Source organism: Cydia strobilella, chromosome 21 (assembly GCF_947568885.1).
Source record: "Cydia strobilella chromosome 21, ilCydStro3.1, whole genome shotgun sequence".
Taxonomy (NCBI): Eukaryota; Metazoa; Arthropoda; class Insecta; order Lepidoptera; family Tortricidae; genus Cydia; species Cydia strobilella.
Window position 1 is genome coordinate 9,851,149 of NC_086061.1, and position 20,280 is coordinate 9,871,428.

The following is a 20,280-nucleotide window of genomic DNA, read 5'->3' on the forward strand; positions in this document are numbered from 1 at the left end:
TTGTCATGGTTCCTGGCGATGCGTCTGCTTCGGTGCTTGAATAATTTGAATGAGTTGCTTCACATCCTCGGAAAGTGCTCTCGGGAGGTCTAATGAGTCTACCTGCTGCAGGTTAGACACCGACAGCGCTACTTGCAACAGGGCAGTGTCTCGGAGTGAGCGGAGACTCACACTTATATTCCAATTAGTTCTGAAGCGCTCATCATGACGACTTATTGGAGCTCTAAAGATGGCTTGCGCGCCGATATTGTAGCGCTCGCCTGTGGCCACGTCCGTGAACTCCCAAGGGTGAGTAGCGTAAGTATTAATATCGCAAAACTCTGTAGGCTTCAGACAGGCGTAGAAACACCGACGTCCGGAAAAATCCCTCCACCAGATATTCACAGGTCGTGAAGTGACATTTGTATAACGTACAAACACTCGGTGAGATGATTCCACTGACCTGACAAGCTCCTGCCCGCCGTGATCATCTACTTCGTATAGTAAACCTTCGTCTCCATTCCTTAAGTCTAAGTCTAGTATCGCCATTATTAATTCGTAATTAGGAAATACAGCTGTTAGATTCCTTGCTTATGCATGTATGCACTTAGTTACTTCAAACACTAAATAAACTGTATTCCTGTTTTCTTCCAAATATTCCCATATGTCCATTGTCCGTGACAGAAGTAACGTAACCCAGTTATTTATTTTGATAACAAGAGACCGAGCAGCATGATGAACAACAGCAACCTCAACAGAGGGTGTCAAGTTGACTCTGAAGTTAGCAACAGACCAAACAGTTGTCAACAAAACTCGCGAAGGATGGCCGTGTGTGTGGCAGTTATAGGCAAAGATGTAAGTTTCACAAGCTTTTCTAAGTTGCTCTGTAATTTACACAATTCGCCAACGTAAATGACACCAATTGTAATCACTATATGTTCACATTTTTGCAATGATTAGTATAATTACGAAGAAACAAGTTTTTAAGAATCTCAGAAATCAATGACTGTCATTACCATAGACAATTGGTTAGAAAATTTACCCATATAGTAGGGTAATTAGTTTCTTGTTTGAATACTTTTTTTCTGTTTGCAGAATTCGCCGTTATACATAGGCGGAATAGGAAATGATACTGGAACTGATAATGAACTGTCTCGTCAATGGCTTGTCCACACTGCTCTAGATGCGTTGGAAGAGCGATTAGCCACCACGAATACGAATAATGCAGCCGCAGCAACAAATACCGCTCGAGCAGACCTCCGAGACTTGTACTTAGGACTTCTTTACTCTACTGATACGCATAAAATGTTAGTATTAGCTTAAAGTTACTATGGAATTTATATGAATTTATGTCACGTCACGATCAAATTACCTACTCTTTATAGTTTAATACGGGTTTTCAAATAGAAATTGTTTTTAAAAATAACTGCTGTCTACGTTACTCTATTAATCTTCTGGTACTTTATTTCTTGCTTGGTGTAAAATAATTTATTTTAAATACAGTCAAATACCCTATTATTACATTCTCCTTTTGGTTTCAGATACGGCTACGTAACAAACACAAGAATTAAATTAGTTCTCGTGACGAGCTCTACGTCGCCCAGCGGAAGCAATATAAGAGATGCAGAAGTGAGGACGGCTTTGCGTCGCTTGCACGCACTGTACGCTGATGCTATATGCAACCCATTCCATTTACCGGGAGATCAAATAACTTCACCGTAAGCTGGTCTACTTTTTTGATTTTGTTTAATACTTTATAATTTCATTAAATGCTAATGAAAATATGTTTGCTTGCAGGAAATTCGACAAGCAAGTCAAAAGTTTAATGCTAAACAGCGTTTAATACTCAACGCTACAGTTTACTCCAGGGTTGAAAACATAAATTAATAGGCATCCATCTTCGTGTGTTTACGTTTAATTAAACTCTTACATTTATTACATTAAACTTAAATGAATTCAATGTATTTTGATATGGTTACAGAAGTTTCAGCGTTAGTTTGTACTTGTAATAAATTATTTATATTAATTCATGTTAGCTATAACATCGTATATGTATGGCTTTCCTTTCCTTCCATATAAAGTAAGATGTATCTCATTTATTTTTACGGTTACAACATAAATAAAAAAATTATTAACAGCCTCTTCATTCTAGTTTATTGTAATATGGATCTTTTATGTATTCGTTAACCTCGTCCTATTTTACGTTTCTTATTCATTCCATTTTTTACAATACATATGGTGCTAGCTAGTGCTACATTACCGCACAAGTGCGGTAATTAGCACTTTACCGTAAGATAAATATTATTTAGTCTGTCAAACAACTTTGTCAGTAGAAAAAGGCGCTAAATTAAAAAAAATTATGGAACGATAACCCTTCGCGCCTACATTTTTTAAATTTGCCGCTTGTTTTCTACTGATGGAAATGGCTTGACAGATTATACCATAGCACAGTCTATAGAACCATACAGTCATTTGACGAAGCCGCCTAGACAGCAATCGTGCGAGGGGTGTACCGCGCGCACCCGAGCTGCATAGCATTGTTAGTAGCTCGGTCGGTACAGTCGTCAGTGCACTGTATACTTTTTACACTGTAACTTCGCCGTGTGTGACGCCTTAAAATTGGGTAATTAAAGTTTTAAGCTAGCAACATTTGAAACGTCAACGTCGCGTTCATAAACCTTCCTTCCAAATGTTTATATTTTACCATGTTTGTCTTTATACTAATTTTTTGTTTGTTTAAAAAAAATACTTATGTTAAAGTTCATATTTTATTAATTTAACATATATTTATTTGTAACAATTTACACGACGGAACAATCAAATCAATTAGATTCGGCTATAGATTATGGTTTTCGAACGAATCCTAAAGTTGGACGCTACATAAAAAAAAATGGTCTTTCTTGTGACAGAAGTTGTTCTCCGGTTCAGCGCTGAGCAAATTTGATTTCAAAGTTGTTTATCTCGACCGGGAAATCGCACGAACATGGTAAGTAATTCCTAAACAACGCATTTCAGCATAAAATTATATTTTATATTCACAGAAATTATTTTTTACCTTGATAGAGTGATCAAATAGGTTTTTTAGGTTAGGTCTACACGTGCCCGTCTTAGCCCCACAATTTGACCATTTTTCTATTAAATAAGCACTCTTAACTCATATATAATATATTCCAATGCTTTAAGTGCGCAATTTCAGTTGATATTTTGCAGAAACATTCGAAGTAAGTGAGTCATAAATTTCATCATATTTTTGTTGCAGGCAGCCGCTGTAGTGTCAGGCAAGGACATTGAGAAGCCTCAGGCTGAGATCTCGCCGATCCACCGCATCAGGATCACGCTGACGTCCCGCAACGTCAGGTCGCTGGAAAAGGTGTGCGCTGACCTCATCAATGGCGCCAAGAAGCAGAAGCTGCGCGTCAAGGTTAGTAAAAAAAACTTTGTTTTTTTTTATTATAGTTCTGAGACCCAGATTGTGAGAAAAATGTCGATACAACATGGCCGAGGCACGTCTACACTGGCCGTTTTGTGTGCGAGGAAATTGCCTCGCGCGTATGCTCGCTCTGTGTATAATTTAGGTACATTTTCAACTAAAAATTGTCATATCTTCAAATCGTCAAATTTGCTCTTGCACCTCGATGAAAACACACCAAGTTTGTACTGCTGTGTTCACCGAACCGGTGCTATAGCAGCTCTCTTCAAAGTGCAGATTGCCTGTCTGTACACCAGTCTGCTCATAGGAGAGATACAAAACTGACACGCGCGCCTACAACCCAATCAACCTTCGTGCATTCAGAAAAAACACGAATTTCCCGCAGACAGATTTGCCCACAACCACAATTTATTCAAAACTGCAAAAATTTTTATGTATAATTTATATTTATTTGAATTATTTGCTTCCAGGGCCCCGTCCGCATGCCCACCAAGATCCTGCGCATCACCACCCGCAAGACCCCCTGCGGTGAGGGCTCCAAGACCTGGGACCGCTTCCAGATGCGGATCCACAAGCGTGTCATCGATCTGCACTCTCCGTCCGAGATCGTGAAGCAGATCACCAGCATCAACATTGAGCCGGGTGTAGAGGTGGAAGTTACCATCGCCGACGCGTAGGCACAGCTGCCAAATAAAACTATTTTGGTTTAAGGACTTGTTTTTCTTTTACTTTTACCACAGAATAATTAAAGTACTACCATAGAGAAAAAAACTTCCTATAAAACCATAAGCGAGGTTTAAACTAGCATTTGCGGTATCTGATAAGTATTTTGAATGCAGTTTACCTTAGTAGTCAGCAATGTAACGTAAATTGCATGAAAGTTCTTGCTAGTTTAAACCTCGCTATAGACCTAGCATTACATTGATCAGAATGATCAGCTATACGCGTGCGCCCGTGAGGGACAAAACATACGCAATGCGACAATATGATTGGTCGAGTAGATTTGTAGCCCACCATAAACCATACTAAATTTACGAAATAAAAAAAATGTGAGACTGACGAGGACAAACAATAACAGCGCTTTCTCTGCTACTCCTACTGAAAGATACATAAGACTATCCCGTTCGGTCATTAGTAGATGGCGCCAGCATAGCTTGCCCTCTCAATCCCTAGAATTGTGTCAAATTTTTGTTTTTTTGTGCAATTTTTTGCCCTGGATGCCAGCCCTTTAAGCCAAATCTCAAAAAGGGGCAAGCTATGATGGCGCCATCTATGCAAACCCTTGACAGTTGCCATTGCCAACCCCAATGAGTGTACAGTCGCCATCAGATATATCGGAGAGGCCGAGGCGCTCACAAATATCTGAACATGCCTCTATTGTCAAGGCGTTAAGTGCGCGTTTAGATATTTTTGAGCACCTCGGCCGCTCCGATATATCTGATGGCGACTGTACCTTTTGGCACACGAAAAAATAAAACAATATACATTTTGCTATTATTTGTAATTCGTATAACAAAATAACTCTACTTACTAAATAACAATAATTCTCTTTTCTACAAAACTAATTCATACAATACAATCTTGATGAACAAGTCTTCATTAATCATCAAAGCTGGTTTAATTGGAATATAATACAATCCAAATATTGTTTGGATTTTCTTGGGAATACTAAATGCTCGCCCGGCGATACAGTCTTTACCATAAGGGCACAAAGGGTCCGTGTCCAGGGCCCCATCCTCAGGGGGCCGCGAAAGACAGACAGTAACAGTATAATGAGGGCTATCGTTTTTTTGCTCACCAGTTGGCGCCTCTGTTGATGGTGGTCCAAAAGACTATGGATGGTATAGAAAGGATGCCAATCTCTTAAGGCAGAATTGTTGCAAAAGTGACCGCTTTCAGCTTTAAATAATAGTTCCTAATCTCTCCGGTGGCGCTAGTTAGGCTCTGGGACATAAGTATAACATGAACCATATAAGGCAACAAATAACCCGACCAAATTACGTAGGTTGTTTTTGGTAGTATTTCGGTGTATGGTGGCGCCGCCTAATTACTGTTTTTTGATCGACACTTTTCATACATAGAGATTTGGCTCCTTTATATAGTCTCCATGCAAAAGACTATACAACAGCTGTCAGTCATTGAAGTGACATTTGACATTTGGAACTATGGAAAAGACCACCATCTACACTAGTGCCCCTAGCGGCGAATTCATACGCGTTAGCCCTCATTGATTACCCATGATAAATAGAAGATCATAGTAGAAAAATGTTAGTTTATTCACTTTCTTTACTTTCCAAAAGGGCCCCAAACTCTTATATGCCCAAGGGCCCCAGCAGAGAAGACTGCCTTACCGCCCGATGTTCTATGGTCCTGTATACTAAAAAAACGAGCATCTTCGTTAACTGCCCATATAGTTGTTGACCAACAGTTTGCTATAGTCATAGACGCCGAAAAACACGAAACCGCCCGCCATGAAGGCCGTGAGTCTCGGCGCGACGCCCGCGAACAGACCGCGCACGCCCGCCTCCGCGTATATACTGCGGAGTACTGGCCTGAAACAAATACGCGAGTACATAAACAGCCGGACAAGTGCGAGTCGGACTCGCGCACGAAGGGTTCCGTACCATTACCCAAAAAACGGCAAAAAAATCATGAGCCCCACTTAAATATTTATATTTTATTTTATTTTTAGGGTTCCGTACCCAAAGGGTAAAAAAGGGACCCTATTACCAAGACTCCTCTGTCCGTCTGTCTGTCACGAGGCTGTATCTCATGAACCGTGATAGCTAGACAGTTGAAATTTTCACAGATGATGTGACAACCGCTATAACAACAAATATTAAAAAGTACGGAACCCTCGGCGGGCGAGTCCAAGTCGCACTTCTCCGTTTTTATTAGCTAAATTATAACTAGCTATTACAGTTCATGACATCTATTGTCGAGGATCAGTACTAAAAGTTCCGCTACTTGACGCTAGATGTAGACTGCGAAAATAATAGTTTTTTTAGTAACAAAACCAATGTATGGAGTGAGCACTCTATCTTCTTAATTATCTTTGACTATACAAAATACGCGAGACAGGGAAAAATGGAAAGGGATGGAAGAGGCCTTTGCCAAACGGCACACAGACCAAACCGAAACCGATGTTGTCTGAAACATTAATATTATGTTAAATTTATACTTGGATAAGTTGTGTACAATAATATTTAAACTCTCAATTTGTAAAAAAAAAATGTCTGAATAAAAGGCTTATATTATATTATTATACAAAATACGCAACAGAACATACTTAATCCTCAGTTTAGTAGTGTGTGCGCAGTGCTCGGCAAGCATGATGCGCGTCTTGGCGAGGTCGAGCGGCGTGGTGGCCGCGGCCGCCAGCGCCCCTGCCACGGCCCCGCACACCGCACTCTCAAACAAAACAAACCATAGTACATTACTGCAGGCGCCGGGAAGGAAGTTACTTACCAAGGCTGAGTATATTGCGTGATGGATCTCGACAGATTGTGATGGACTTTTGTATATACTAACACCTTTTGTACTCACTTTCATGCAATAAAAAAATATGAATTACGAGTAGGTATAGACCGGATAGTGACACGAAGCCGGCAAGCCCTTTTCACGGCCAGGCATGTATAGTGCTTTTCTCAAACATATGCAATGAAATAAAGAAATACACCAATCAAAAAATCAAATTTCTTCTTCGACTTTGGCGGCAACAAGTTATTAATTGCTAATTCTGCCTCCGCCCTCAATTGCGACGGAGTACAATTAATTTCTTTGTCGCTATTATCATCGGAACTCACATTGAAATTTTATTTATAAATATCAATCACAAATATAAAATCCAGCTACTCGACAAAAGTTTTTTTTAATTTTCCCTCCAATCCCTACATAATGTTTTTTTTACGGGTCGTGCGTATTTCGCGTGTGTAGTGTTCGAATAGACCTTATTAGGGTTATTATACACAACCTGATATAGTTGGTCAAACCAAATTGTCACTAAATAAGAACAAAAACAAAATTCTATACTCATCCTTTTCTTTTGGGTGCTAGTACTACTGTAAAACAAAGATAGTATGATTCTCTCTGTCTATGTTTAAAATGAGACAGTCCTTTGACAAACTATAAATGCAGAGGATTTTAAATATTGTCTATGGTCTCTGGTGACTGACTTAGGCCCCATTAGCACGAGCATTCGCTAATCAGCGAAATCGACTCCACACTCGCGTTCGCGGCTTCGCGCCGCATAGTATGGAGCGGGCTATACAGATTAGTATACTTAATATCAGTTCGTGTGTAATAGGCGTTAACGCGGATATGTTTGGTCCGATAACCATTCAGCCACTAGAAAAAAATATATAATTCAGCTGTTTAGCCTGTTCATGAACACAGACGCCATGTTTACATTAAAATAAAAATAAAAATTACTTCCCGGCCTAGGCCTTCAATTTCGTATGAAATTCCTTTACAGTTCTCTCGAGTTGCTCCGCCCGAAACGTGATACTTTGAAGCCTGTTTTGACGCACATAAGGACGATATTTCATTGCATGTTTGAGAAAATTATTTTATTACATATTTGTGTTTTTTTAAGTAGTCACACTACTATATATAAATTAAAAACTGTAATAGATGTCATATATTAAAGAAAAAGTCACGAAGCCCTCAAGTGGTGAAGGCCGGATTCGAACCGGCGTCTTTAGCTATCGCGGCTAACGCCATCAACCCCTAGGCCACCTTGCCATGGCGGTACCCGTCACAATTTCTCGACTATATGCCATCTTAGTAAGACTAGGCATATAAATAGACTACGTATACATGACATCTATTACAGTTTATAAATTAATCGTAGATTTAGAAAGCTGCCTTAAAATAAGTAATACCGTCAACCGGGGTAAAAAGGGATGGCTGGGGTGAATTACCCCGAAAACTTAAAATGTGATTTACTTGACAATTTCTTAAAAACCCATTTCTTTCAAAAAATCCTTAAAATGTTAACTGGTTTTTGTGTTTTTTGCGTAGAAAAAATTAATTAATGATTTAAAAAAAAACGCACCCGTGACGGATATATGTGATATGTAGTATGCCAAAAAAATCACAAATAATTCATAGTATTACATTAGTTCGTTTTGAGGTTCTTGAGTAATAATGATTTCTTGTTCCTGCTCCATACATTTTTTTTTAAATTGTAACTCGAAAGTTTTCATTTCCAATCGTCTAAAATTCATAAGTTACCATAACAACACTGGGCTAAACCTATTATAATAATAAAAAAACATAGAAATAACGATTTCGGTTTCTATGTAAATGAGAGCCGATTTTCGTCCCAGAGTGCGCCGTTGTTGCCGCACTTGAGTCTTAAAAGGAACTCCCATAATAGCCGTAACACACCATCGCACCGCACCAAGGTCATTGTACGACGCATCCATAAATAAGAGCAAGCAAGCGATATCTCTTTCTCGCTATTACTTATGGGTGCGTCGCACAATGACCTTGGTGCGGGGCGATGATGTGTTACGGCTATAAGGGCAGTGAATGCAGTGATACAGCGACATACGAATAATTTCAAAACTACCAACTTGAAAACTCGTTATATCCCCGCCGTTATGCCGCCGCACTTGCGTCTTGAGGAACTCCCATAAGGGCAGTTCCAGGAAACTGAAGGGCAGGTCCCGCGCAACAGTTGAGAAGAACCCGCGGTACACGCCTCGCCGGATACCCTCGGTTCGGTATGCCTGGAAATATACACGGTGTTTCATGACTCATGACCCACTGAAAACCTAAAAACATTTTGTTCAAAATCGATAGGAGAATCGATTGCGCTATATTTTAATGGGGGTAATTTTTTTATAATTTTTTATTATTTTTACATGCTCAGTCTACAAGTTTGTAATGCAACAATATCAATAACTAGCATTAGACACGTTATTTGTCAATGAGCAACACCCTTACTGGCCATCGGTAAACCTTATCTCGTTGCAGTATGCAAAATTGTCAGTTAACACTTAACAGTGTTTACGATGGTAACTAGCAATTGTTTGACGTCACTCAAACGACGATCTTGTGTAGAATTACCAGTCAAATAGAATTGTTAAGAAAAGTAAACAACGAATTTTTTTTTTATATGTATCGGATTAAAAAATAAGTACTCAAGATGAGTTCAAAATAAAAAAAAATCTGTTGGGGTGTCTCAGGTTTTCAGTGGCTCAAGAAATACCGTGTATAATACGCAATTACTTTTTCACCACACCAGCTGGTAAAAGCTCTCTCGATTGTTTAAAAACTGATGAGAAAGTTGCATTGGCAAAGTAAGCAAATGCAAAATAATTGTAGAGATGTTTTCTTGTTGGCTGGTAGAATTGACTTTTAAATGATGATTTTGAATGATAAATATTTAATAATATTCATTTTGAATTGATATGGTTTAATCTTTTAGTCAGATTTTCCTTGCGTGCGCGAAATTTTGTGTTTCACTGTGGCAAAATTTGTTTAACCCTCGCAACGCTCAAGATTCCAATTTTCGAACCAGTTGCTACGCTCGTGGTTCAATTTTGAAATCTTTCGCTAACTCAGATATCAATATTAGCACGAGAGGTTAAACAACAACTTTGCCCCCTTGTGAAACAAATCACTATTTTCTGGGATTAAAATTGACAAGTAGATAACAGATTAAAAGTTTCTCAATAGAGTTATGTCGTAGCCTTAATACTAGTATCAATCATTAACTCATTACAAACCACACTTGCCGGTATTTGTAATTTGATAAAAAAAATACCTGGACTAATATTCGGATGCTGCTCTTCTTGTCGCTGCCGACGTATGTCTGCTTGCGCTGCTTGGCAATCTCGGTCGGCACTCGGATTACACACGCTAACTAGAAAAAAAAAGATATAAAAAAAAATATTCTCCCTAAAGCCACGATTCGCGCACGAGTGTGGAGGGGGCTTATCTTGTATCAACTATTACTTGCAGGACAAACATGCTGGACCGTGTCGATATAGCTTTAGTGCTTTTGATGGTTTTCTTTAGCGTTAAAAGTAGCACCCCGAATAACCTCACGGCCGAGCTGTCACACTGACGGCGACAGATATAACCTAAAAAACTACTGCGTAATGTTTTATTTATTAAGTAATGTTGATATTATGAGATTATTTGAATTAAATGCTGATCCAAAAAATGTACAGAATGCGGCCTTCCCGTTGGAGGGCTTTTTGCCGTTGTATTTCACTTTTAAATGGCGAAAGTTCGCACAAATTATGTAAATACTTTGGTATCAGCCAAAGCAAAGCAGAATTTATAAGTTTAAAACAACCCTACGTCAATAAATTAGACGAAGCTACGTTAAAAGGTCTTATTGAGACAGTGAATAATTTAGGATTTACAAAAGAGGTCATAATAAATGATCCTCAGATGTTCGGTATAATGCCAATTACTTTGCGATTTCGCTACAAAGTTTTAGAAGAATGTGGGTTTCAAAATATAACACCAAAGCATTTATTAACATATTTAACAATTATAAAGCAGAACACGATTGGATATTTAAAAAGTTCTGGTGAACTATCAAATATAGATGTAGAAAAACGTCTGGCGAGTTATCTGAGACAGTGGCCGACATCTTTGAATAATTTAACATTTGGGGACAACCATAAGACAACACTTTATAGCTTAAGACTGAAAATTCTTCATCGGTATTTAGAATTGGTACTAGATTTGTCAGAAGATGAATTCCAGCGTGGTATAATGACATATCCTACAATCAAACATCGACCGCTACAAATTATAAACGAAACACTCAATTTATTACAATCAGTTGTTACAATACCGGACAAGAAAATTAAAGCAAATCTGTATCTCATTCATGTTGATCCGGAGAACTTGAAGCAAATTATTTACAAGTTCCGGTTTATTGGAGGAATTGACATTAAAGAAGTTTTAAGACTACATCCGAAACTAGCGACAAAGAAATATGATGTAATGGTAGAAATTAGGAACATTTTACAGGAATATGGAATAAGTGAAGAGGCTCAGAGAAGATGTTTTGACATATACACGCTCAGTCCTGCTACAATAAGAGAAAGACTAGAAGAGGCTAAATCTATACCTGAATTTCAAGCCTTTTTGAACCATCCTAGATTCCTCAAAATGATACATTACAAAAATACAGCAATGAATAGACTTAAAAACTTGTACGACAATAGAAAACAATGCCTAAGCCTCAACGTGCTATCTGGGAGTTCCGCACATTATGAATCATTCCAAAATTCTCCTGGAGACCGATTCGGTAAAGGCAAAGATCTGGCATTTTGTATCACCGAATCCCTCGGAAACGTTTACAGTCCGAATGAAATATGGAAAATGGTCAAGAAACATCCGTTTCGGTTTAATGTGCCCCTTGTACAAGTAAAATTTGTATGTCAAGAGTTATTGAGGAAATTTGACTTTCAAGATATTTACGAGAACTGCCCAATATTATTATATCCTTGGAGCAAAATTGAAAATATGCTTAATAATTTTGAAGGGAAAAATTCAAGAGAATTATTGTACAATAAGGAACTACTAGATATAACAAAATTAAGTAAATCACAAATATTGAGTTTAGTTGTATATTTGTTAGAGAAAAATCATTATTTTACTGGGAATGGCGTGTGGGATGAAACTGTAAAAATAAAATGTTGAAATATAAGCTAATGTTTTTTTTTATCCTAACTTAGCAAACCCAAAATGTTAGTTTTGGTTTTAAATGCACCACATATTTTTTTTGTGGCTTACTCTAAGGTTCTGTTAGATGTTCAATTACAATTTACAAGTCATGGGGCCGGATCTAGGGTAGAGCGAGTGGAGCGGCCGCCCTAGGCGCCGGATGGCAAGGGGGGCGCCAAAATGGCAAATGAGAAAAAAAAAAGTTTTAATAGACGCGAGTGTGACGCGGGCCCAAAATACGGTTCGTTTTGCTTTTGGGTAAAAAGCTTCAACGAAGGACGCCTAAAGTCGCCCGAGTCGAGGAGATACCGGAATCAGTTTATTGGTGTAAAAGGGCAGGCGAGCGATCCCTCGGGCAAGTTTAGAGCGGCAGATGTAAACATTCCAATTTTTATTACGTATGTGGATAGTGGTGTTTCTACAGCTGACATTGCCGATTACATAATGGAAAAAACGCAAGTATCCGTTAACTTAGTGACTATTAAAATGAGGAGGCAAAAAGGATATAAGGCCTATAAAATGTATATACCTAAAAGTAAATTAAATACGTTTCTTGATGAGAACCTGTGGCCAGAGGATATCAGGTGTCGTCGTTTTGTGGAAAATAAATTAAAGAATGCATATGGAAATCCCGAGGCTAATCATAAAAATTCATAAGTGTGATAAATGGATATAATAACAAAAATAGTAAGTTTTAACTGTAAGTCTGTTAAAAGATCCATAGACGGAGTGAGGCAACTGTGTAAGACGGCGCATATATTGGCCCTTCAAGAATCGTGGTTATTACCTCACGAGGAGGGCTTCATAGGAACGATTGACAAGGACTTCGAATTTACCAGCAAGTCGGCCGTCGATACATCGGCGGGAATACTACGAGGGCGCCCCTATGGCGGCGTTGCGTTGATGTGGCGAAAAGGTGTATTTACGTCGGTGTCTGTTATCTCGTGTAAAAGTGAGCGGCTAGCGGCCATTAAAGTGTGCGCGGGAGATCGTAGTGCGTTGTTTTTCTCGGTGTATATGCCTACAAACGGTGTGGAAAATTTAGCGGTTTTTACGGAGGTACTAAGCGAATTGAATGCTGTAATTGACAGTTGTGATGTCGAGTCTGTTTTTATACTCGGTGATTTTAACGCGCATCCCAACGAGTTATTCTTTAGTGAATTAATGAGTTTTTGTAATGAGCGGAGGTGGCTCTGTGCCGACGTGGTTAAGTTAGGTTTGAGTTCGAATACGTACACCTTCATCAGCGAGAGTCATGGTTCCAGAAGGTGGCTTGATCACTGTGTGGTAACAGAGGCAGCTTCGCAATGTATAACGGATGTAAAGGTATGTCATGACATATTTTGGTCAGATCATTTTCCGCTTGAAATTCAGTGTAGATTGGGTTGTCTTACTCCTAAGGTTGTTTACCTTGAAAATGTAGTAAACAAAGTAAAGTGGGGCGAAAGAGATAGTTTTCAAATTAGCACCTATCATAGGGAATGTGAGGAGAACCTAAGGTGTATTGAATTTCCAGCGGAGTGTTTGCAGTGTGCAGATGCGATTTGCACCAATACTAAGCACAGATTAGTCATTGATAGACTGTACTATTCTATTATTAAAATCCTAAGCCGGTCAGCTGAAATCAGCTATGATGCAAAAAAATCTCGTCATGGGCGTAGGAAAATAATAGGATGGAATAGACATGTAAAAGAGGCTCACGGGCGGGCGCAACTTAGTTTTCAGGAATGGGTATTACACGGAAGACCTAGAAATGGTAATGTGTTTGACAAAATGTGTGAAACCAGAAAGCTCTTTAAGTCTAAGTTGAAATGGTGCCAGGATAACGAAGAACAAATAAAAATGGATATCTTAGCGACTAGGCACTCAACTAAGGACTTCAAGGGCTTCTGGAATCATACAAAGAGGCTGGGAACTGGGGCCTGCGTGCCTGCAAGTGTGGAAGGGCAATGTGAGCCTAAATGTATAGCGGAGCTCTTTAAAGAGCATTTTAAGGTGGAGTCTCCATTGGGCGTAATGCCATCAGAGTCGTCCAGCACTGAGGCTGTGGTGGGGGGTGCGTCGTACACACTTGTGAGTGCCAAGCAAGTTGCTACAGTGATTGGAGACATGAGTAGAGGAAAGTCACCTGGTCACGACGGCCTCAGTGTTGAACACCTGCGTTTCGCTGGTGCGCATCTGCCTAGGGTGTTGGCGATGTTTTTCAACCTGTGTGTTGGCCATATTTACCTTCCTCAGGAGCTTATGAAGACCATAGTGGTACCGATACCAAAAAACAAGACGGGTGATGCCTCCGACAAGAATAATTATCGGCCAATTTCGTTGGCAACCATAGTGGCGAAGGTTTTGGACCGTCTGCTTGATCTACAATTTGCGCGTCATATACACTTGAACGAGGCGCAATTCGGTTTTAGGCCAGGGCTCTCTACGGAAACGGCAATTTTGCGGCTCAAGCACACGGTTCAATACTATACTACGCGAAATACGCCGATATACGCGTGTTTTTTGGACTTGTCGAAGGCATTCGACCTTGTTTCGTACAATATCTTATGGGATAAGCTCTTGAGGGAGACGTCTGCACCCAGAGAGATGGTCTACCTTATGAAATATTGGTACCAGAACCAGAACAACAGTGTCAGATGGGCCGGATCATACTCAAAGGAGTACAGGTTGGAATGCGGCGTGAGACAGGGTGGTCTGACGTCTCCGCGGCTTTTCAATCTGTACGTCAACAACCTGATCGAGGAGCTCAGCAGAGCCGGCATTGGGTGCTCAGTTGGTGGTAAAATAATGAACAATATCAGTTACGCTGACGACATGGCTCTGCTGAGCCCTTCGATCGCGGCCCTCGAGATCCTGATCGGAATTTGTGAAGGGTACGCGGAGGCCCACGGTCTCAGATACAACTCCAAGAAAAGTGAGCTACTCTTGTTTAAGGCGGGTACAAAAAAGCCGATGTACATACCACCACTAAAACTTGGAGGAGTTGAGTTGAAAACTGTCACTCAGTTCAAGTATCTGGGGCACTGGGTCACTGAGGACCTCTCTGATGACCTTGACGTGGAGCGGGAGCGTAGGGCATTAGCGGTGAGAAGCAACATGTTGGCTCGCAGGTTTGCACGTTGTACGGGGAGTGTCAAAATAACTCTTTTTAGGGCATTTTGTCAGTCTTTTTATGCGTGCAGCCTGTGGGTCAAGTGTACGCAGAGATCCCTTAATGCTTTACGCATTCAGTATAATAACGGTTTCAGAATGTTGTTGGGGTTGCCTCGATTTTGCAGTGCGTCGGGGATGTTTGCCGAAGCTCGCGTGGACGGCTTCCAAGCCATAATGCACAAGAGAGTGGCCTCCCTGATGCGCCGTGTTAGGGACAGCCCCAGCAGCCTTCTGAATACTGTTTTGGACAGGTTAGATTGTCCAATAGTAAACAAATGGAATGCCATGCACATGGACAACAGGAGTGCTGTTGGGCTAAGTTAGTTATTTAAGTAGTAGTTTTATTTATTTAAGTTATTGTAATAATATAGTCTGTAAGGTAGCCGTAATATGGGCCTTGTTGCCTGATTAAAATTATTAAATAAATAAAAAAATAAACCAGATTACGCTCTACCCTGATCAAGGACTCGGGCCGGCACTGTAGATCAGTTATTGTTTTGTACAAAAGTGAAAGAAATAAATACCACTCATAGACAAGATTTATAGATTTAGTCATATTTATTCCACTTTTCCATCTGATTCTGGTAAACAGCAGAAACAACAGTCACTTTCATAAAAACTTTTATGTACCTATATTACCTCTTGGGATTAGGTCGCCTAGCTAACTCCAGGCTCTCAAGTGAGTTGTGGCAAAATATTGGGACAATGCTAGAAGAATGCTGACCAAAATGCCAGTTTGATTGGTCAATTTACTTATTTTTTGTACCAATTTTGTTCTATGGCGATCTACACATTGGATGCCAGTCCGTACACCACTCCTGTGTGCGATCAGGAAATCATCTCTATGTGTGTTTCTATATATGTTTATAGCACTCTATAGCTCACAAATGTGATGACTATGTAAAATAAAATGCCAGATCCCACTGGTAAATTAAAGAGTGGCCCCACTGGTACATCTGTTGTTTCGTCTTTCGTCGCAAGCGTCGTCGCAGCGTCAACACTGCATTGTTTTACATATATTTTTTATGACATGCCGAATCAAATGCGTTGCGACGACGCGACGCAATGCACCAGTGGGGGCTGGCCTGGAGTAATCAAACTGTGATTTTATTATCAGGTACAAAAAACATGGCAAGATTATAATAACTCAAACGTACCACTTCAGCAACACATGCAGCAGCACTATGGACCAGCGGAGCATACTGCGGGGCCACCAGGGGCTCGCCTAGCTTCTTAGTAGCCTCATATGACATAAAGAATAGCGCTGTTGTTGGCATAGAAGTTGTTGCCACTGTTAGTAGCCCTGAAATAGTGGTTCAATTTCAGTATTAGTCCATGTAATAATTTCTTTAGTTGGTGTTCCTTCTTAAATCAGAGGGCCACAAACAAAAATCTAAATTTTGTTATCTGCCTCTCTATTGCTCTTGCATATTCAAGCGATAAATTACTAGCTGGTAAATGAAAAACTAGGTTTGTATAAAAAACCAGCCAAGTGCAGTGCGAGTCGGACTCGCGCACGAAGGGTTCTGTACCATTAAGCAAAAAACGGCAAAAAAATCACGGTTGTATGGAGGCCCCACTTAAATATTAATTTTATTCTGTTTTTAGTATTTGTTGTTATAGCGGCAACGGAAACATATCATCTGTGAAAATTTCAACTGTCTAGCTATCACGGTTCATGAGATACAGCCTGGTGACAGACAGACAGATGGACGGACGGACAGCAGAGTCTTAGTAATAGGGTCCCGTTTTAAACCTTTAGTTGTTTTTTATACAAACTAAAACAAGAAGTGCTATAGTGAATGTGATAAACACAAAAATCATGAAAACACACTACATATATGTCCTATTTACGTGTAGGTAGACTAGGTAGGTATTTTATGTTTTTTTCATATAATTTTATTGTTTTAAAGATAAGATGGAGAACAAAATAAAATACATTACAAAAATAATACCTTTATACACTCCTCTGAAGCCTCCAGCTTTGTGGAAGCCCTGTTCACTCTGAAGCCGTGTTTTTAGCGTGTCTAAGGGATACAGGGCCACGTCTACCGATATCCCTGCCAACGCGCCCGCCTAAATAAATTGAAAACTTTTTAGCATTATATTTCATCTTCATTTGGTACATTATAAAGATAATCCTTTAAAATTTTTACTACAGATGTACTTTATTATGTTTTATGTTTAATATCGTAGTTTCTCAGTATTTTTAATAGCATAAACGTATAATTTAAAACAAACTCTTTTAAAGTCAAGAAACAGGAATGATGAAACTAGAATATAGTTGGAGACGTTTGAAGTAAAAGGAAATTAAGGAAAGTTAATGCAAATACTCACAATTAAAGGCGCTAAATATGTTGATTCTACAAATGCAGGTTTCTCTAAGGACCCCATTTATAAAGATTCTGTTTAACGCCACCGAAGTAAATACGACCGAAACCGAAATCCTAACCTCACTTCTCACTACTCATCTCTTTTGACGTTTGAAAGAAAAAACATTTTTGAAGTTTAATAGATAAGGCTATCTTTATGATGTTTATACCAATCAATCAATCAATCAATCAAAATATTTATTGTTGGTCATGAGTTACAGGGATGTTATTCTAATGTACAATGGTCTTCATGTCCTGCCTCAGAGAGGCGTACAATATGGAAACTTAATTCTAAATGAGATCATTTATGTAAATATATTAGCTTAAGCTACACATTACAAAATTGGTTAACATAGCGTTTTATATTATTCTGTTAAAAAATCGGAGATGCTGTAAAAACATTTCTCCACAAGCCATTGAAAAAGTTTTCTTTTGAACTCCATAGGCATCAACTTCTTTAGGTGGATTGGTAATTTATTATATATTTTTGGACACATAACCATAACACTCTTTGAAAAAAATGCCGAAGTGGATGTAGGATATCCAATATCATAACCATATTTTGACTGAAGACGTGGTCTTGGATTTCTACTTTCAAACATAATTGGGTTATTTTTTACAAACAGACTGACTTCAAATATGTAAAGGGCTGGAAAAGTTAGTATTTTATTCTCGAGAAATAGTGTATGACATGACTCAGTTTGATTAAGACCATATATAGCGCGGAGGCATCTTTTCTGTAATCTAAAGACTTGGTCTTTATTCCCAACATTACCCCATAAAATAATACCATAGCGTAGATTTGACATGACATAAGCGTGGAAAGCTAGAAGGGCTGTATTTTCTGTTGATACTTCTCTAAGTCGTTTTATAGCATAGGCAAACCTACTTAATTTTGACAGTACGTGTTCTGAGTGGTTAAGCCAATTAGAGTTAGAATCTATCATTATACCTAAAAATTTTGTGGAGTTAACATATTCTATTTCTGTATCCTTGTACTTTATACTAATTTCATTTTGTTTTCCCTGTTTAGCGTAAAATTCCATGCATTTAGTTTTATTTAGGTTAACTTGAAGTTTGTTTATTTCTAGCCATTTGTTAACATCTGTAAATACTTTATTTAGATCTTCTTTATACTGTGCGGTATTAACATTTCTTACTATTATTGAACAATCATCAGCAAACAGAAGAATTTTGTGATTTATGGTAACTTTTGGCAAATCGTTGATATAGAGGAGGAATAATAATGGTCCAAGTAAACTGCCCTGAGGGACACCAGCTTTAACTATCCTGTATGAAGATCTGTAGGTTTCAAAAGTTTTTGTGTTCTCGGAATAAGCCATTACTTCAGTGCTTTGCTGTCTATTGTTGAGATAGGTTTTAAACCAGTTTAAACAGTTACCTCTAATGCCGTTGTGGTATAATTTATTCAAAAGTCTGTTGTGACATATCCTGTCAAAGGCTTTTGTCATGTCCATAAAAATGCCAGTAACAGGGATTTTATCATTTCTACTTTGTGATACTATTTTAATAAGTTCATAAACAGCCGAGGTTGTTGATCTTTTAGCTCTAAATCCAAACTGTTCTTTCGACAATACGTTGTGTTTATTAAAGAAGTCTATTAACCGCTGGTACATAATCTTTTCAAAAATTTTAGAAAAAATAGGTATGAGCGCAATCGGCCTATAATTATTCAAATCTGAAGTGTTACCTTTTTTTAAAATTGGTTTTACAATTGTGTATTTAAGCTTGTCTGGAAAGCAGCCATTTGTTAAAGATAAATTTATAATATGATTTAAGGGATAAACAAACAATGTAAATATTTTACAGTAAATTGTAAATGATTCGTCATTATTATGTAATTTGAGACATATACTTTGAAGAGTTTGAAACTTTTAAAAGAAAGTAAATAATTATTAGCGGATGTACACACACTCTGTTGTCTCTGACACATAAGATGTTGCCAGGAATATTGAAGATTGAAGATAACTTTGAATAAAACTATAGTTGGTCAAGCAAATCTTGTCAGTAAATAAGAACAAAAATAAAATACGATTGTGTATGCGTTAAGGTCCCTCCACACTCATGCGCGAATCACTGCGCGAAGCCGCGAACGCGAGTCTGGAGCCTAGTTCGCTAATCAGCCAACTTGGCTCCACACTCGCGTTCGCGGCTTCGCGCCGCGATTCGCGCATGAGTGTGGAGGGCCCTTTAAGTTCACCTTAGTGTTGCCTAGAAGAAAAAAATAGTAGATATAGTTGGTCAAACCAAATTGTCAGTAAATAAGGACAAAAAAAATATACTCATCCTTTTCTTTTGCGTGCTAGTACTCATGAATCTAGTATAACTGGATCGGTCATGAGGAGTGGGGGAAAATGACCGAACGGGATAGTCTTATGTATCTTTCAGTAGGAGTAGCAGAGAAAGCGCTGTTATTGTTTGTCCTTGTCATAGTTTCACTTTTCCACCGCTGCCACAACCGAGGTTGTGGCAAACAAATAAGTACGTGACATGTCATGTTTGTTCGTTGCTTGTTTAATTATCGTTGTTTTGTATGAAATTGTGCTTTCTCTTATGAAATATAGTGATGGTTTGCGTTTTGAATGCTTGAACTTTGATAAAATAATGGTGAATTGTTCTGTA

General features: G+C 38.8%; 5 protein-coding genes across 5 annotated transcripts; 3 read left to right on the forward strand and 2 right to left on the reverse strand.

Moving 5' to 3' along the window:
- Positions 1 to 3: 3 nt before the first annotated feature.
- On the reverse strand, positions 4 to 528 carry LOC134751287 (von Hippel-Lindau tumor suppressor homolog). Its single transcript, XM_063686671.1, has one exon. It carries the CDS (start codon positions 526 to 528, stop codon positions 4 to 6), a length of 525 nt encoding a protein of 174 aa, XP_063542741.1.
- A 231-nt stretch (positions 529 to 759) lies between these two features.
- On the forward strand, positions 760 to 1,983 carry LOC134750831 (trafficking protein particle complex subunit 2-like protein). Its single transcript, XM_063686065.1, has 4 exons — positions 760 to 834; positions 1,075 to 1,286; positions 1,521 to 1,697; positions 1,777 to 1,983. The coding sequence occupies exons 1-4, from the start codon at positions 802 to 804 to the stop codon at positions 1,820 to 1,822; spliced, it is 468 nt and encodes a 155-aa protein (XP_063542135.1). The 5' UTR covers positions 760 to 801; the 3' UTR covers positions 1,823 to 1,983.
- Positions 1,984 to 2,818: 835 nt separating this feature from the next.
- On the forward strand, positions 2,819 to 4,122 carry LOC134750827 (small ribosomal subunit protein uS10). The gene is made up of 3 exons (XM_063686058.1): positions 2,819 to 2,965; positions 3,239 to 3,400; positions 3,880 to 4,122. Exons 1-3 carry the CDS (start codon positions 2,963 to 2,965, stop codon positions 4,084 to 4,086), a joined length of 372 nt encoding a protein of 123 aa, XP_063542128.1. The 5' UTR covers positions 2,819 to 2,962; the 3' UTR covers positions 4,087 to 4,122.
- An 812-nt stretch (positions 4,123 to 4,934) lies between these two features.
- Positions 4,935 to 17,742, reverse strand: LOC134751140 (S-adenosylmethionine mitochondrial carrier protein homolog). Its single transcript, XM_063686500.1, has 7 exons — positions 17,603 to 17,742; positions 17,221 to 17,341; positions 16,423 to 16,568; positions 10,185 to 10,283; positions 8,989 to 9,144; positions 6,699 to 6,820; positions 4,935 to 5,961 (listed from the first exon to the last, which is right to left on the reverse strand). The coding sequence occupies exons 1-7, from the start codon at positions 17,657 to 17,659 to the stop codon at positions 5,808 to 5,810; spliced, it is 855 nt and encodes a 284-aa protein (XP_063542570.1). The 5' UTR covers positions 17,660 to 17,742; the 3' UTR covers positions 4,935 to 5,807.
- Positions 10,502 to 12,087, forward strand: LOC134751139 (transcription termination factor 5, mitochondrial-like). The gene has a single exon (XM_063686499.1). The coding sequence runs from the start codon at positions 10,571 to 10,573 to the stop codon at positions 12,083 to 12,085; it is 1,515 nt and encodes a 504-aa protein (XP_063542569.1). The 5' UTR covers positions 10,502 to 10,570; the 3' UTR covers positions 12,086 to 12,087.
- Positions 17,743 to 20,280: the final 2,538 nt, after the last annotated feature.

Bases quoted from the DNA above. Each gene is read 5' to 3' on its own strand.
- LOC134751287 (XM_063686671.1), bottom strand. From the start codon at position 528: ATGGCGATACTAGACTTAGACTTAAGGAATGGAGACGAAGGTTTACTA.
- LOC134750831 (XM_063686065.1), top strand. From the start codon at position 802: ATGGCCGTGTGTGTGGCAGTTATAGGCAAAGAT. The intron at 1,287-1,520 runs GTTAGTATTAGC...TTTTGGTTTCAG, and splicing joins TCTACTGATACGCATAAAAT to ATACGGCTACGTAACAAACA. The intron at 1,698-1,776 runs GTAAGCTGGTCT...GTTTGCTTGCAG, and splicing joins GGAGATCAAATAACTTCACC to GAAATTCGACAAGCAAGTCA.
- LOC134750827 (XM_063686058.1), top strand. The intron at 3,401-3,879 runs GTTAGTAAAAAA...ATTTGCTTCCAG, and splicing joins AGCAGAAGCTGCGCGTCAAG to GGCCCCGTCCGCATGCCCAC.
- LOC134751139 (XM_063686499.1), top strand. From the start codon at position 10,571: ATGCTGATCCAAAAAATGTACAGAATGCGGCCTTCCCGTTGGAGGGCT.
- LOC134751140 (XM_063686500.1), bottom strand. From the start codon at position 17,659: ATGGGGTCCTTAGAGAAACCTGCATTTGTAGAATCAACATATTTAGCG. The intron at 17,342-17,602 runs GTGAGTATTTGC...CAATTTATTTAG, and splicing joins CATATTTAGCGCCTTTAATT to GCGGGCGCGTTGGCAGGGAT. The intron at 6,821-8,988 runs GTTGGTAGTTTT...GTTTTGTTTGAG, and splicing joins GGGATATAACGAGTTTTCAA to AGTGCGGTGTGCGGGGCCGT.